Below are 16,467 nucleotides of genomic sequence, written 5' to 3' on the forward strand. Positions count from 1 at the left end.
TTACTAAATTGGAATAGAGAGGCACTTACATCGGCAGGAGCCAAATTTAAGTGAAGACACTTCCACTTCCAGGCAGCTTATGTCAACCTAAGCGTGTAGTATAGACCATGCCTCAGACACACAATACCTCAGGTGTATCTGAAGAAGTTAGTCTGAATAGGTGAGATAGACATGCATGTAGATTGCTTTAAAATCGTTTCTCTCTACTGTTAAAATAAACAATACTTTGGTTATAAGAAGGCTGCCTGATCACTATATATCATTGGTCACAGATTCACAAAGGGAAAAGTAGCAGGTACCCGAACTCAGTTGGACCTTCTGGATAAGAATGTTTGATACAAGGTACTGTAGCCCAGTGCCCAGTCCAGCAGAGAGAGGGAGAACTGCAAAATTCCACTCTAGGTTAGGTAAACACATGAGGCCTAACACCTGAAGAAATACGCTCAGAGAGATCATAAAGTGGAGAGAGGGGCAGCTAGCCCTGTAACTATTACAACAGGATTTAATTCTTGCTTAGTAGCAATGCTCTGCAACTTTATATGAGAGACCTGGGTTTAATTCCTTCTCCTATTTGTTTGTTCCTCACTTCAGTTAAAAACAAGAATATTATCCTATCATCTAGCTGCTATGTGCTGCCATCTTGCAGAGCTAAAAAACAACGCAGGGTTTGAGTTGGTCAATATGTGGATGGGTAACCTCCACGCTGGGAAAAAGGCTTTGGAAAGTAGAATATAAGCTAGCTGGGCCAGCTGGCCTTATCTTCACTGTGCTACAAAGTTTGAACCTGGAATGTAACCTTTTCAAAGCCTTTACCCACTCACAAAGATCAGCAAAATCCCTGTTTACCAAAGACCTTTATCTGCCAAAACGTGATATCATTTATATTTAATATACTCCAATTTTATCAAGCAACTATAGTTCTCTAGAGGGCTGTCATTCTAGCATTCACGGCAGTAATCACTAAAGTTCAGAGTAAAGACATTATCTCCATTCAAAAACACTCCTTTCTCTTGCTCACAAATCCTCCCCCTTCCCCCACCCCATTTCCTTTTGGCCCAAATTTTACACAGTTAGAGACTGATATTACAGTTGAAGAAGATAAGCTTTTTGCATTTAGGGTGTTGTTTGTTTTAAATCTGGGCATATTTACAAACAATAAACAGTTAAACTTGTTATCACTGTAGTAAAAGATCATTTATCGGCTATTATATAAAGCATATTGTACACACACACACACACCCCGTAACTTAAGAACAAATGTGGACCGAGAAAGTACAAGAACGCCAACATCTCGCGGACATCCACAATAAATGTGGTTTCTTTAGTGCCACCAAGGCTGTTCATGGGCCAATTTGTCATGGTATGAATCCTCTTCGCTCTAAGAACGGAACCACACTTCTGAAGGACAACAACGCCATCAATTCTCACTGGAAAGAACATTTTGAAGATCTCCTTAACCTTAATTCTATGGTTGTAGATGAAATCCTTGAGCAAATCCCGCAATGACCATTTAGGGACGAGCTTGGAGACCCTCCCAATTTGTATGAGGTACACAATGCCACCATGCAGATGAAGAACAACAAGGCAGCAGGTCTAGATGGGATCCCTGCTGAAATCTTTTAAAATGGTGGACCAGAGCTAATTCAGCAGCTTTACATGCTTATCCTTAAAATCTGGATACCTTTCAAAGTACACACAGGAGTCAAACAGGGCTGTATCATCGCTCCAACTATGTTTGTGGTTTTTATTGCCATCATTCTTTATCTAATTGCTGGGAAGTTTATAGCTGGCGTTGAAATCACTTACAGAATGGAAAGCTGTTCAGACTTAGCAGGGTGAAAGCCAAGAGATACCCAGTAAAATGAGGATGCCTTGATTGTCACCCTCTTCACGAAAGGGGATAAAGCGGATTGTGGAAATTATCGTGGTATCTCCCTCCTAGCCGTTGCAGGCAAAATTCTGGCGCGGATCCTTGCAACCCGCCTTCTGCCCATCAGAAGAAATTTTACCGAAGTCAGAGAGTGGTTTCCGACCATGTTGTGGAACTGTGGATAAGATCTTCACGCACGGCAGCTGCAAGAAAAGTGTCAGGAGCAAAACGGACTACTGTACATGGCTTTTATTGATCTAACTAAGCCTTTGACTCAGAGAATCACCATGCCCTCTGGACTGTACTTTCTAAGATTGGATGTCCTGATAAATACATCAATGTCCTAAAATTGCTTCATGATAACATGAAAGTGACAGTTTTGAGCAGCACTGGCTCTCAGAATGAACCTTTCAAAGTACACACAGGGGTCAAACAGGGCTGTATCATCGCTCCAACCATGTTTGTGGTTTTTATTGCCATCATTCTTTATCTAATTGCTGGGAAGTTTACAGCTGGCGTTGAAATCACTTACAGAATGGAAAGCTGTTCAGACTTAGCAGGGTGAAAGCCAAGAGTAAGATTTCCACAACATCTATTGTGCAACTTCAGTATGCTGATGACAACGCAATCTTTGCCGGCTCTGAGAAAGATCTTCAAACTATCTTGAATATGTTTGCCGATGCTTACGCATATCTTGGTCTCACTCTTAATATCAAGAAGACTAAAATGCTCAATAAACCCTCTCCAAATGAGGTATCTCATCTATGCCCCATCTATCAAAATCAATGGAGTGGCACTGGAGAATGTCCATCATTTCCTCTACCTTGGAAGTCATCTTTCATCCAAGGCAGATATTGATGCAGAAATTCAACATCGCCTGAGCTGTGCCAGTGTAGCTTTTTCTCGTTTACGGCACAGGGTCTTTGAAGATCACGACAATCGAACAGACACCAAGCTCCTTGTTTATCAAGCTGTTATTCTCCCAACACTGTTGTATGGGTCCAAAACTTGGACAACCTATAGACACCACTTGAAAGTCCTTGAGAGGCACCATCAACGCTGCCTTCGTAAGATTCTGAAGATCAAATGGGAAGACGGGTGCACCATTTGTTCTGGAAGAGGCAAAGACCATCAGTATTGAGGCAATGATCATCTGTCAGCAATTCCGCTGGACTGGTCATGTTGTCCAGATGCCAGACCATCACCTCCCAAAACAGATCCTGTTCTCTCAGCTGAAAGATGGGTACATAACATGGGTGGACAACGGAAGCGTTATAAGGACTTGCTGAAGGACAACCTAAAAAAAGATAATATCGACATTGATACTTGGGAGACACTTGCCCAGGATCACTTAAAATGGAGTGAAGTCCTAAATGATGGTCCCCTGCATTTTGAACTTGCTCGCTGACAAGCTGAAGAGGACAAAAAGCGCAGGAGGAAGAAGAGACTGATCTCTAGTCATGGTCAACAGCCTCCTGCTGAGCCTGAAAACATCTGCCCTCATTGTAATAGAACTTGTGGTTCAAGGATTGGTCTTATTAGCCACCTGAGAACCCATAACTCCCATGGAAGATGATCATACTCGGTCACGAGTGATCACCTATCATCATCTCACACACACACACCCCTATTGTATAAACTTTACAATCATATGTAAAAAATTATTATCTTCTCTAAGCTTTACAGTCAACTTCTCACATTCTTAACATATGATAAGTGTGATAAAAGTAATAGATTATATGTTACAATGACACTACCTCTGACCTACTCCTGCTCAACATTATTAGAAACAGTAAGAGGGAAAACCACAGTTCTACAATGATTTATAATTCAATTCAAACTGCATTTCAGTAGGGTAGAACATTGTTAAATGGATACTATGGTTGATAAGAAAGTTCAGCACCACCTTCTGGATGAACTTTGGATGCAGTTTCATGGATTCATAGATTCCAAGGCCAGAAGGGACCATCATAATCATCACTCTGACCTCTTGCATAGCATAACTTCCTCAATAACTCCTGGAGCATATCTTTTAGCAAAGCTCCCAATCTTGATTTGAAAATGATCAATGTTGGAGAATGCACCACAACTCTAGATAAATTATTCCAATGGTTAATTACTCTCACTGTTAAAAATGCCTCATCTGTGTGGAAAACTGTATGGATCTACCATGAGCACCCCTAGCTCCCAACCCTTCCAGACAATGGTTTACAACCAAAACTGCTATCTTCATAGAAAGCTGTAGCAGAGATCAGATTACCAGAAGCTAAAAGAGAGGCTTAGGTTCAAGTCCCAGGTTTTGGCAGAAAAGCTAAGACTCTAATTATACACTTCGGGAAACGGGAAATGACTGGGTGAGAAAATACAGAGTTGGCGTCTACTGGCAGATGACATGCTAATGGCCACCAGGTGTGTCCTTAGAGAACTAAGAGACAGTCTCATGAATTTTAAGGATAATAGTTAGTCCAGCACATCCAGAATCTTTGACTGGTAAAAGGGAAATTCCTCATAGGTCACACCAAAACAAAAACCTTTTCTACTTTGTTGCGTAACCTTTCCTGGTAGAATTCTTTTTTCTTCTGCCTAGGATAGCCGAGAAATCAGCTGAGTAGGCCCTTTCTAATTCTGACATCCAGACAAATGTCATGCCCTCGGGCAAAGCATGGTTGGGTTAGGGTGGTAAGTCCTCCCCTTCTCCTGAGGTAAAAGCTGTTGCATCAAAGAGAGGCAAAGAGGAGATCGGGCTGATAGGTGCAATAACATAGAATACCAGAACTGTTAGGCTCAACTCACTGTTATGAAAATGATTTGCACCTTGTCCGGTCTGATTTTGCTCAGTATCCATGGTAATAAGGGAAGCAGGAGAATGCATACCTCAGGGATCCCAACCATTGTATGAGAAAAGCTTTGCCCAAAGAGCCTGGGCTACAGTCCCCTCTGAAGCAGAACTCCTTGCACTTGTTATACACATGTGATGCAAAGAGTTCTGTGGATGGGAGACCCCATATCCGTAACAGTTCCCGTAGAGTTGGGTCATGCAGCTCCCACTTGTGTTCTGTGGAAAAATGTCTGCTTAGAGAGTCTGCCAGAATGTTTTCGATTCCTAGCAGATGGATGGTAGTCAGAATAATCAGCATAGGTATGCATCAGTTCCAAAGGGCAATGGCCTCCACAAAGCTGTGAGAAGCATTCTCCTTCTTGCTTGTTGATGTAGACTTCCATCATGTTGTCCAATAATAACTGGACTGCAGATGTGGGAAAGGGATTGCTCACAGGCCAGCCTGACTGCTCTCAGTTCCAACATGTTGTGGAACACAGACTGCATTACCTGTCTCTCCATGTGGGCTCCCCAACTACAAGAGATGCATCCATGGCCGCAGCACCCCCATGCTGGTGAAATCTGTCCTCCCAACAAATAAGGGAGATTAAGATCCTCTGGAGAACCATGACTAGCAAGTCAAGACTGTGCTTGCCCGTGGTGTACATGGTCCATAACCAAGTTCTCAGACATTTGAGATGAAGCTTTGAAAATGGGGACTCAAAGATGCTTGCATCTATATAACCCAACAGTGTCAGGCAGGACCTTAAGGACGTCCTGGGGCTCATCAGGAAGTGCTGTATGAGTCCGATAATGGAGAGGAAGCGATTGTCTAGTAAGTATGTTCTGGCCGTCCAGCCTCACCCCAATAAATTCTATCGATTGTGTGATTTTCAGGGTGGACTTCTCCAGGTTCACCCTGAAACCCAGCCCCTTGAATAGGCCTGCAAGCATGGTGGTTGCTCCTCATGTTTCCTGGTAAGATTGTTCCTTTTAGAGCCAAATGTCTAAGTGAGGGTATATACCATCGCCTCTTGTCAGCAACTGTGAGCTGCCACTACCAACAGTGGTAAATATTCTGAGCACTGTCAAGAGCCACAAGGAGAGAATCCTGTAGTTGTAGCATTGTTCAACACAAACCTCAGGAATCTTAGGTGTGCCAAATGAATGTTCACATGAATGTCTTTGAGATTGAGGGCCGTGAACCAATTTTCTGGATCTAAAGAAGGAATAATTGCGTTCACGGTCACCATTCTGAAATTTAGGTAGTGGATGAACTTGTTTAGTTCCCTCAGGTTCAGAATGAGTCTTTTTGGGGATGAGGAAGTACCTTGAGTAGAATCCCTTTTACCTGAGGTACTAGTTCTACCACTCCTAGTTTAAGAAGTGACTCTACCGGCTGCAGTAAGATCCTCTTGTGAGTGGAGTCCCCAAAGGAGGATGGGGAGCAGGAGAGGGGTTTGGGGAGGAAAGAGAACTGGATGGCTTATCCCAAAGAAAGGCCATCTAGTATTCATCTGTCCATCGTGATTTCTGTCCAGGCAGATAGGTATTGGGAAAGTTGGCCTCCAAACAGAGGGGAAAGAGGAGAGGGGTTGTCTAGAGCTGTTGACACAGCTGATGTGCGTCTCTTGAAAGTCCAATCAAAATGCCTATTTCGGAGGTGGCATTGGTTGGGAAGTGAAGGACGACTGCTATTCAGCACCCTTCCTATTCACCCTTGGATGCTTGTGTGGTGGTTCATACTGCCATTGGGAATAAAAAGCCAGTGGGACTGTCTCTGTCTAAACCGTGGTTTACTAGATTTTCTTTTAATTGCAGGTGTGTAAATACCCAGTGATCAATGCATGGCTTAGGAGTCTTTCAATGAATGGAGAGATTCATTCATCTTTGTGCTAAACAGTTTGGTGCACTAAAACAGAAGGTCCTCCACTGTTGTTTGTACTTCCTTTGGATTCCTGAAGAAGAGAGCCATGAAGAACATTTCATTGCCACCTCTGTGACCATGAGCCTTTCTGCCTGCAGGGCCAATCTAGCCAACAGCTTTCCCATGTCAATCAGGATCTGGGACTGGTCTCTAATGTCCTGGGACACCTTATAGGCGAAACCTGCTAATTTGTGTTAGATAGTAAAACCATATGATCTTCAACACTTGGCAGTTTGAGACCTGAAACTTCAGGGAGGCTAAGAAATATATCTTTCTCCCAACAAGGTCTAGCCTCTTCACTTATTTCTCAAGCAGCACAGACCTGGCCTGTCTCAGTCTGCTGTATTTGGTGGCCACTAACACTATCAAAGAGTTGGGAGGTGGCTAAGAGAATAGGTACTCTGACTCCTGCACAGATCTGAAATACCTCTTTCAGTCCACATGGATATTGGTGGAAAAGTGTCTTGGTGGTTTGAAGCATGGCCTTGTTAATCGAAGTGCCACTCTACTCAGTCCGAGCTATGCAAGATGTCCAGCAATCTGTGCAGGGCTTCCCCTCTTCCAGGGAGATCTGTAATGACTGTCACACTTTTAAGTTTGGAAGGTCTGGCTCATCAGGGCATCACATGGAGAAGGGGAGGACAAGGTCACTGGTTAGGTATCCTTCTGTTCCTGTTGTTCCTCTTCCTCATGCTGCTATTGCTGTACCTCTTGAGGAAGCGAAGATGCTCTTCCCCATCTCTGGGAACCCTGGATCTCCTTGGGTCCCAAGTCCCACAACATGGGTACATTTGGTGGTATTCTGAGGGATCTTCTGGGCCCCAGTACTACCACTGCGGAATCTCATAACCTCTTGGTCCAGGGCAAGATATTGGCATGAGATCCTGGAGATTCCGGACAGTCTGACTGGGCTCAATAACCTCAAGGGATCCCTTGGAGCATATTCTGGGGACGGGTGTCTCCCACAGCCCTCTTCTTACTCAGAGGATTTGGATCCATGGTTCAATGGGAGAGTTCTCGGTACTGGAATAGGCGGTGATGACTTGCCTCTACTCATCAACAGTACCAGTGACAGTCTGGTTCCCCCTTTACTGGAAGACCGAGATGGAGAGGGGTTCTGCACAGAGATTGGTACCAGGCACTATGCTCTAGAGAATACCAGTGCTCCAATTCCTGGAGCACCATGAGGTCATCTGGTGCCAAGACACAAGCCAGAATAGATGGGGTCATTTCCTTGACTCAAGCTGTTCAGTAGAGTGTGCCAGATCTGGCGGTGATCATGTGGTTGACTTGTGTGCCAAGGTATCAGTCCCAGTACTGGAGAGTGGTGGAGTTTTGCCCTTTGAAGAAGCCCTGGTCCAGTCCCTCCAAGTACCAGATGGTCCCGCTCCAGAACATGAAGTTCCCTGATGACCTGGTACAGGATGGGGACTTCTGCCTCTTCTTAGAGGGCTTGGAAGGGAATTTTCCGTATTGTGCTAGTGGGAATGTTTATGTCTCCCTTCTCCCTGCCTGCTCTTGCTCTGCTCTCCTGAATCACTTGGAGCCGGGGGACGAGAGGTGGAAGTCTTAGAACTGCCCCGGACCAGAGAAGAGGAGCCACTCCTACCTTCTTCAGACAAGGGCACTTCTCAGCCACAGGTTTTTCCTGCCTTCATGAAGGAACCTTCAGAATCATAACCCACTCAGCTGCTTGGTTCTACTCCAGAATGACATGAACATCCTCCACCTAGAAGGGACATTAGTTTTCCCCAGGCAGTACACACGCATCCTGATAGTATGTGATCTGGAAGGGCTTGTGACCCTTGATACAACTTTTAAAGCTGGGGGTCATTGGCATACTCTCCTGCAAATGAACAGAACCAGGGTTGGGGTGATTGGGTGTGTGCACAAGCATATACAGATACCACTCCCAACGCTGGATGGGTGGTTCCAAGAATTAGGGAACCAAACCCATATAACTATCTCATAACTAATTAACTATAAAATAATAGAACTATTTACAGAGAAATGCTACAAAGTCAGCATGAACCTTGAAGATCCCAAGAGCAGTAAGGAGAAACCTTATTGCAGACCAGCAGCTCCCTTCATTTCCCTGGGTGGCAGAGGTGTAGGCATGGACCAGATGGACACTGCTAGGGAAATATCTCCAGGTCCTGGAATGCATGTGCAACCTGAAGTCCATTACACATAGGGACAAGCACTTGAAGAATAAAAGTAGTTTTTGTTATAGTTTTTATAATCACCAATACAGCAAAAAAGAATTAAACAAAATGAGTATCAACTCACAAACAAACGAACATAGCATACTAAATATATACCTTGCAGCTCCCAGATCTTCAAAGGTTCCAAATTATTAGTACTTTCAATTAGGTGTTTTCTGAACTCCTTCAGATTATCTTTAAGGTCAGGATACATCTGTCTAGATCAAAACATTAAAAAAAAAATCTAATTACCTCCCTCCATCACATACAAAACTGTTTATGGTTTTATCTTGCTTCTCTATTTAAGATAACAAACAAGAATTTAACACTTCTAGTTCACTTCTATAAACAGAGATTAGGATTTATGAATGAGGCCACAATTTAAGGGCCTCATCTTGAAAATGCTAAACAGCCACAGCTTCTATTCATGATTTCAAGGAGAACTGCAATTACTCAGTAATTCTCTAGAAGAGACCCTAAATAAATTGATAGATTATTTTAACCTAATTTAGGTTTCTAACAAATAGACAAATTGGTATTGTATATGAAATTAATTTTGCATTAAGTGTATTAAGAGTCTGGCAAAATGCTCACAAATTTAGAGGATTTAATGCAAACATGGGGCCATGTGTATCCGTGAGTAACTCAACTGACTTCCATGGAGTTACATAAGGGTTGTATTTTGCACATGTTCTTAAACTATTTTCACCATAGTCACCTCCCAACATTTATTATATATTAGAAGGTCACACACTTTGTTGCTTCTGCAGTCTGATCTTATTTCATATACCAGGGGTTCCTTGCATTCCTCCATTCATGCTCAGAAGCTCCCTGAGTGACATCCTCCTATTGCCCTCTGTTTCAGGGACTCCCTGCAACTTCCCTCCCCATGACAGGGCCTCTATGCATTCCCTATTCCTCCCCCCATTTTTCCCCATTCATGTTAGGGACTCTGTGTGCCTCCCATTCCCTCTTTCCCTCTGCATGCCATAGGCCATCCCCCTCAATTCCAGGACCACTGTGTTCCCCATATTTCTTCCTTCCCCACTATTCTCCTCTTCTCTCTACATGTCAGAGGCAGCTCTATGTGCCCCCTACTCTCCTGTATGGTAGGGTACCCAATATCCCAGGGCCTATATGCTCTTGTATTCCACCTCATACCAGGTCCCCCATTTCCCCCTGCCAGGAGTTCTGTATGATCCCCCTTCCCACATGCCAGCAGCTCTGTGGTGCCCCTCATTTTCTCCTTTTTTTTAAAAAAACCAAAATCAATAGGGTTCTACCCACTGATGTCTAGAACATTCCCTGAAATGCATGAATTGATTGGACAGGGGGTTCAAAAGTTATTACATTATATCCAAACAGAGAAATGCCATCAATTTGAGTCTAAGCCCTCACAAATTCCACCAATTAAAGAGAAATTCTGTTCTCCAAACACATGTACACCCCTTTCACAGCAAGTCACAATACTAATTGTATTTTTTTATCATTTTGGCAATGTTCAAACACAGCAGTGATAAGCACATTATAAATATTTATGACTTGTCTACACAACAAGCTGGTGTGCTGTAGATTTACATTCTGGCTTGCAGCACAGTAACTTGCTGTGTAGACAAGCCCTTAGATAAAAGTAGAGAGAGAGGTGGACAGAGAGACTGACACTAACTTTAGTGGAACCTGTTTGAAGTGTGAGAATAGCATTTGGCCCATTCTGTCAATGGAATTCCTAACTTTAAAAGTTGTTCAGCAATTAGTTCAGCTTTTTAATATCAGAGCCAACTGAACCAAACTAATTATAAAATACTTACTGAAGTTGGTGGATACTGACCCCAGTTACGTAACAAGGATATTAACTTCTTGTAATCCTTACCATGTCACAAGATGGGAAATGAAATAAAAATTTTTATCAGTTCATTTCATCCTTCATTACATGATACCAGAAATAAACTAAATCTCCAACAATAATGGTGCAAATGAAGGCACCTGAATCCTTTAGTCTAGAAGGGAGCCTTGCAGAAAATTGATGAAGAAAGTTGCAGTATTTCCAAATTTTCCTGGACGCAAGAGACATTAAACATAGATCCAGGAAAGTGATCTCCTCCACACATCTATATGTAGCAGGTCCTGAGATACTTCCAATCTACAACTGATTCCAACAGGAGCATGAAGGAGAATATAGAGTACTAGATTACATCATTCAGAAATTTCAAGAATACTGTATCTTAGTTAAAAATGTCACTTGTGCAGGACATATTTTCTTTATAAGCTACCACAGGGAGCCATTAATCATTAGAATAAAGGCCTACTTAATGAATCTAAGTCATGTGAATTTAAACAGTTAGCAGGTGCAATAATTATAGAGTAAATTACTGGTGGCATATTGACAGCCATGTCAAAACAAAATGATTACTAGAAATGGATTTGAGCTTGCAAAGAACAATGAATATTTGTAGGTCTAGTGAAAGGTGCCTCACAAATAAAAGTGATAGCAAGCAGCAAAAGGTACCAAGATATACAGACAAGATGAAAGGATAACTGCAGAGACTAAGTTTGTAATAAATGAGGCAATCAAAATGCGATGCAAGGGTGTCCAGCACATGTGATAAAGGGTAGATCCACACTTACGGCAGTGTGTACAGTACAGACACTGAATGCCAACTAGCAAGGGCATAACAGCAGTATAGATGGTGAGGTACTGCTTAGCAGAGCAGAGTGCACTACACATCTGAAGCCTACAGTGTATATCCTATACAGGTCTCAACATACCTAAACAACGTCTCCCATGACTATATTGCTATCTTTGGAAGTGTAGTGTTCTGTTGCCTCCCACTGCTGGAGCTTTTTCTCGCTACAGTCAAAGACTTTGTCACCAGGGAAAGGCTCTGGCAGTGGGGAGTGTGACAGAGAGCTGGGCAACAGCAGCTGATCCAACACTCTGGTCACTGCAACTCTAATTAGTTGCTCTAGAGTAGACCTGATTAAGGCCTGGTCTACACCACAAAGTTAGGTTGACATAAGGCATCTTAAGTTAACCTAACTCTGTAAGTGTCTACACTAAAGCTCCCACTGATGTAAGTCACCATTACATCAACTTAAATTCACGTCCACGAGTGGTCAATGTAGTCAGGGTAACGCAGTATCCATGTAGACACTGCATTACTTACATCACCTGTTGGCTGTCAGCCCCATGCAGGGCTCAGAGCTGGAGTCCCGCTGTCAGCCCTGTGTGAGGCTCACAGCTAGAGCCCCCCGCACTGTGGCTGACAGTCCAAGCTGTCAGCCCCATTCAGAGCTCACAGCTGAAGCCCTCCAACCCCAGGGCTGACAGTTTCTTATTCAATCAAACAGTGCTCCTTGGTGGGGGAGTACAGGATAGTTCTATTTTTTAGTTCTCAATTGAGAGTGATAATCAGTTTCCGGCATTAGATAAAACTGACAAACACTGAATGGAGACAAGAGATAGGACAACAAAGGTGGTAGAAATATGACTTTTGTTGATGTTCTCAAAATACAGGATGGCTGGTTAGAGACATCATCTGGTTGGTCTGATCAGGTCCCTCTCCTTCTTAAGCTGGACAGAGCTGGATGGACCAACTTATTTTATTGTACTGTCCCATACAATATAGTTGATTTCAGGATCTGGGGGGGAAGGAGGTGGATGGGGGGGGAGAGAGAGAGAGAGAGAGAGAGAGAGAGAGAGAATAGGGCAGAAAGGAGCACAGGAGGGAGGGGAAGACAGAGAAGAATCTCATATATATCAGGTTGGAGTTCTCGCTGGTGCAGCAATCATGGTCAAGTGTTCCCACTGGAGTATCAAGGTCTGATGTCACAGCAACATTCCTTCCACTGCAGTCACTCTGGTGGTAAAAATGCTCCTTCCATTCTTTCAAGTCTCTTTTAAGGACCCCAAAAGGGAGCAATACAGACCACTCTCATTATTTTGTCTACCAATTAGGCCTAATTTCTGACATACGAATTCTGGTTCTTTGATTTTCTGTTTTTTGGTCCGCTTATTTACCAGTCATAATTGTAACACAGTCCTTGAGTAATAAACCCTTTGTGCTTAAATTCATTTTTGTCAAATTACCTCTGCAAGTTCTCCTCTGCCTGTCCTCTCCTACTGGAGGCCAATTAAAGATGGAAAGAGAAGGTGAAGATGAAACACTAGCCATGCTCTGTACGATAACAAACATGTCAGGTCTGGACTGCCAACGTTAAACATAACCAGAAAGCCATACAAGAAAAAAAAATCTCAAGGCAACTGACAGAACTCAATTACAGACTTAAAAGTGGCAATTCTTCAACAAAAAAACTTCAAAAACAGACTCCAATGAGAAACTGCAGAACTGGAATTAATTTGCAAACTGGACACCATCAAATTAGGCCTGAATAAAGACTGGGAGTGGATGGGTCATTACACAAACTAAGAACTATTTCCCCACGCTAATTTTTCCCACTACTGTTACTCACACCTTCTTGTCAACTGTTTGAAACGGGCCACTCCGATTACCACTACAAAAGTGATTTTTCCTCCCGCTGATAATATCCCACTTTAATTGAACTGTCTCGTTAGAATTGGTAAGGCGACCCCCATCTTTTCATGGGCTCTCTCTCTCTATATATATATATATCTTTCTACTGTATTTTCCACTCCATGCATCTGATGAAGTGGGTTTTAGCCCACGAAAGCTTATGCCCAAATAAATCTGTTAGTCTCTAAGGTGCCACAAGTACTCCTCGTTGTTTTTGCTGGTACAGACTAACACGGCTACCACTCTGAAACCTGTCTCTTTGCAAGAGAAGCACTTCTTGAAGCCCATACCCTGCTGGGGAAAAGGAAACCTGACAAAAAAGGAGGGAAAGTGAAGTTTGGGAGGGGGTAAGAGAAAATAAAGAGAAAAAACTACAACTAATACTACGGAGACTAACTATTAGAAATGCTAAAGAAGCTAACAATCACAAATAGATTGCTAATGGCTCAGTCTCTAGCCGGGGAAGCTGAGAAGGAACTGACAGGGGTTTGCCCATGCGCGCTGGCTAGCCTTATGGCCAGGCATGAGAAAGGACAGCGGATCTGGGGGCCTAACAGACACTGCTACCAAAGTTCTTCAATCACCATGCAGGGACGCAAGCACACCTACAGCGGAGCTCCTACTGGGACATTACTTGAAGAAGAACTTCCAGTTCAGCACAACATTTCAATCTATTGAAATACCAAGACTTTTCTATATACAGATTTTGTACTACTGTATTGGCTTAGAAACTTTAAAATTCCTGTATATTTACAGAAATAAACTATACCAATGTAAAAATCCTCATATCAGTACAGCTGTGCCCACATGAAGGAGTAGTGCCACATTAACTATATTAGTTTCTAAAATGATACAAAAACTATGTGTATACTAGCCCTGAGTCAGGTTTCGTGTTCTTTAAGCTCTGTATGAAGATCCCCTCTCACTATTATTGCACTGGCTGTCAACTGCAGTAGGTATGTCAGTACTGGTACAAAACTGCCACTACAGAGCCAGGACAGGTCGTCATACCTCTGTAATCTCTCCTCTGCCTGTTCTCTCCTACTGGAGGCCAGATGAAACACCAGCCATGCTCTGTATGATAACAGACATGTCAGGTCTGGACTGCCAATGTTAAACATAACCAGAAAGCCATACAAGAAAAAAAAATCTCAAGGCAACTGACAGAACCCAGATGGAAGAATGGTTAATTACCCCACACTAACTGTGGGTCTTCAAGATGTGTTGTTTACATGTATTCCACTTCTGGTGTGCATGTGCCTGATGGATTGAGATCAGAATCTTGTGAATAGCAGTGTCTGTTGGGGCCACACCAGAGCCCCACAGCCAAGGACACAAAGGGCTGGGCAGATACAACTGCTCTCTAGTTCCTTCACTAAAACAGAATCCAGATTGTCAAGGATTCCAAAGCGATGGGGAAGGAGAGTAGAATGTGGAATCCAAGTAGAAACCACTTCTCAAAGAACCACAATTACCATGGGGTAATTACCATTACCATTCTTTCTTCTCTGAGTGACTGCTCACATGTATTCCCCTTCTGATGACTCACAAGAATTGAACTCAAGTCCTGGAGGTGAGTATTCTGAGTTTACTGAAGTAATGACTATGGGACAGATCCGATGAAGTAGGATTTGGATCTCTCTACCAAGGAGTGGTGCTGAGTGAAGGTGTGAACTGAGTTCCAGGTAGCTGCTTCAAAAATCTCTGAAACTGGGACACATCACAGTGAAGCAGTAGAGACTCCCTGAGATCTAGTGGAATTGGTCCTAACCTGCCCAAGTGGGGTTTAAATGTGTCACTGCCTAGCATGTTTTAATACAGTCTGTGACCCATTTAGACACTATCATTGAGTGGAGATCAAGAATGCTCGGAACAAGTTCAGAGAATTTCTCAAAGCCTTACTATCTAGACCGAACAGAGCCTATGTCTACACAACCCTACAGTTCGGACTAAAAGTGTGAACTGCAGCATGTAGTAGCATGCTGCGCTGTAACTCCACCATGTGGATGCTGTTGGCACAAACTAAAACTCTTTAAATAGGTCTATGTTAACACAAACTAGGTAATCTTTTTGTTACCAAATGAGCAGTGGTGTAGACAAGCACTAAGACAGAGATCTGACAACATCCAGAGTGTGAAGTTTAGCTTCTCCCCAAGTAGTGTGAGGCAGATCACCTGATTAAGATTAAAATCAGAAACCACTTTAAATAAGAACCTTGGTGAGGTTCTAAAATAATTTTATTCCTGTGGAATACTACATAAGGTGGCCTCGCTGTAAGGGCTTGAATATTTTCTACCCTTCTGTCTGAGGTTATGGCCACTAACAAGATGGTTTTCATAGATAGGTGGTACAAAGAGCAGGTCACCAAATGCTCAAAAGGAGATCCTATTAAACTTGTTAAAACAACCTTGAGGTCTCAGGAGGGCAGAGGGTCTCTGACTGGTGGTAAGACATGAAGTAGACCCTTGAGAAATCTAGCCACCGTCAGATGACAGAAAACAATGTGGCCTTCCAGAAGGGAAGAGTGAGGAAAGACAGCCACTAAGTGCATTCTTAAGGAGCTTATGGAAAGGCCTAAACACTTAAAGTACTCCAGGATACTAGCCAGCAGTCCTTTCAAGGGAGACAGACAATTTTCCAATGCCTAGAGAGAGAACCTCTTCTATTTAACAGCTTAAGTAGGTCTGGTAGAGTCCTTTCTCCTGCAAGCTAGGATGTTTTCAATGCTAAGGAGCAGTATCCATCAGTGGATGTCAGCCAGCCAACACCCAATCTATGAAATGAAGAGATGTGTCCAGGTGTAGGACTTCTCCCTTCAATTGCATCATCACTTCTGGGTATGCTGGAAGCGTGATTAGGGGCCATGTTAACAGGTGTTGTGGGGGAAAAAATGACCACGCGTTGTGTTTGGATCAGAATCGCCTGAGGCCCCTCTATTCTCGAGCATGCACGGGGATACCAGCGAACTGTCAGTTTTCCCCATTAATACAGATTTTTGAATAGCTTATATAGCAAAAAAAAACACAGTTAGTAATACATACTTTCTTATCAACATTATTGCCATATTTGGAATACATTTTCCATAAAAGGGAATATAGCATAGCAAGCTTTCCTGT

General features: G+C 43.0%; 1 protein-coding gene across 1 annotated transcript in view; it reads right to left on the minus strand.

Annotated features, from left to right (window-relative positions):
* The window catches only part of UGGT2 (UDP-glucose glycoprotein glucosyltransferase 2), a 273,428-nt gene that overhangs the window by 218,045 nt on the left and 38,916 nt on the right, over positions 1–16,467 (minus strand). The window contains exon 8 of the mRNA XM_054012252.1: positions 8,937–9,037. Within this exon, the coding sequence (XP_053868227.1) occupies positions 8,937–9,037 (101 nt within the window). The remainder of the gene's footprint in view (positions 1–8,936; positions 9,038–16,467) is intronic.

The sequence above is a fragment of the Malaclemys terrapin genome, chromosome 1 (assembly GCF_027887155.1).
Source record: "Malaclemys terrapin pileata isolate rMalTer1 chromosome 1, rMalTer1.hap1, whole genome shotgun sequence".
NCBI classification, from domain to species: Eukaryota; Metazoa; Chordata; order Testudines; family Emydidae; genus Malaclemys; species Malaclemys terrapin.